This window comes from Sphaeroforma arctica (genome assembly GCF_001186125.1).
Source record: "Sphaeroforma arctica JP610 unplaced genomic scaffold supercont1.9, whole genome shotgun sequence".
NCBI lineage: Eukaryota > Ichthyosporea > Ichthyophonida > Sphaeroforma > Sphaeroforma arctica.
This window is the reverse complement of record NW_014040549.1, coordinates 214,882-215,631: the sequence shown is the minus strand read 5'-3', so window position 1 is coordinate 215,631 and position 750 is coordinate 214,882. Positions and strand designations below refer to the sequence as shown.

Sequence of the window (750 nt, the reverse complement as noted above, 5' to 3'; positions counted from 1 at the left end):
ATGGCGCAGCAAAATGTCGACATCTTTCAGAATGCGGTAGAAGAGGATAGCGGGTACACAAGTAGTGACGCTAGTGCCACAATGCCATCCTTGATGTCGAATAGTGGCAGCGAATCGGAAGAGACGCCGAGACCGAACGATCAGCACGTCCGATGGAATCAGCAAATGGAATCTGAGGTGAACAATGGACGCTTCAGCAATAGAATCAATATGGCTAGACAGCTCGAACGCTTTAGGCTTCCTAGACAGGTACCTAACTTTACTGGGACTTCAAGAACGGAGGCAGGTATTGACACTACGACCGAACCCAAGGAGCCCTCGACCGAACCTAAGGAGTAACCGGAAAAGGAGAAGGCATCAGAAGTACAAGAACGAAATGAGCAGGACCAGAAGGACCACATGGCCAAGACGATGGTCCAGTCAGACGATCAGTTAAGTAGAAACGATTGTGAAGTATAGTTTTGTGATTATATGTTGTAGAGACAAACAGTAAGGGTGATAGTGTAGGCTAGATATCGAGTTAGAACCCTGTTCTAGAAATATTTTTAGTCAAAGGATGCTCAATAGAAATTGCGTTAGAGAAATGGAAGTAGTATAGTTAGCGAATAAGATCTAAGGAGTAGTGTGCGTAGAAGAAGTCGGGTTTAGAAATAGGATTGTTGCTCCTACGGTAAGTGGGGCAAGGATATATAATATTACAAGAAAAACAACCTAGCTCTAGGAATAGACAAAAGTGTTAATTTTTCAACT

At 43.6% G+C, this 750-nt stretch overlaps 1 protein-coding gene across 1 annotated transcript; it reads left to right on the top strand.

Moving 5' to 3' along the window:
* On the top strand, positions 1-339 carry SARC_00334 (hypothetical protein; the record flags this gene model as incomplete). The annotated part of the gene is made up of 1 exon (XM_014305996.1): positions 1-339. One exon carries the CDS (start codon positions 1-3, stop codon positions 337-339), a length of 339 nt encoding a protein of 112 aa, XP_014161471.1.
* Between the last annotated feature and the right edge of the window lie 411 nt (positions 340-750).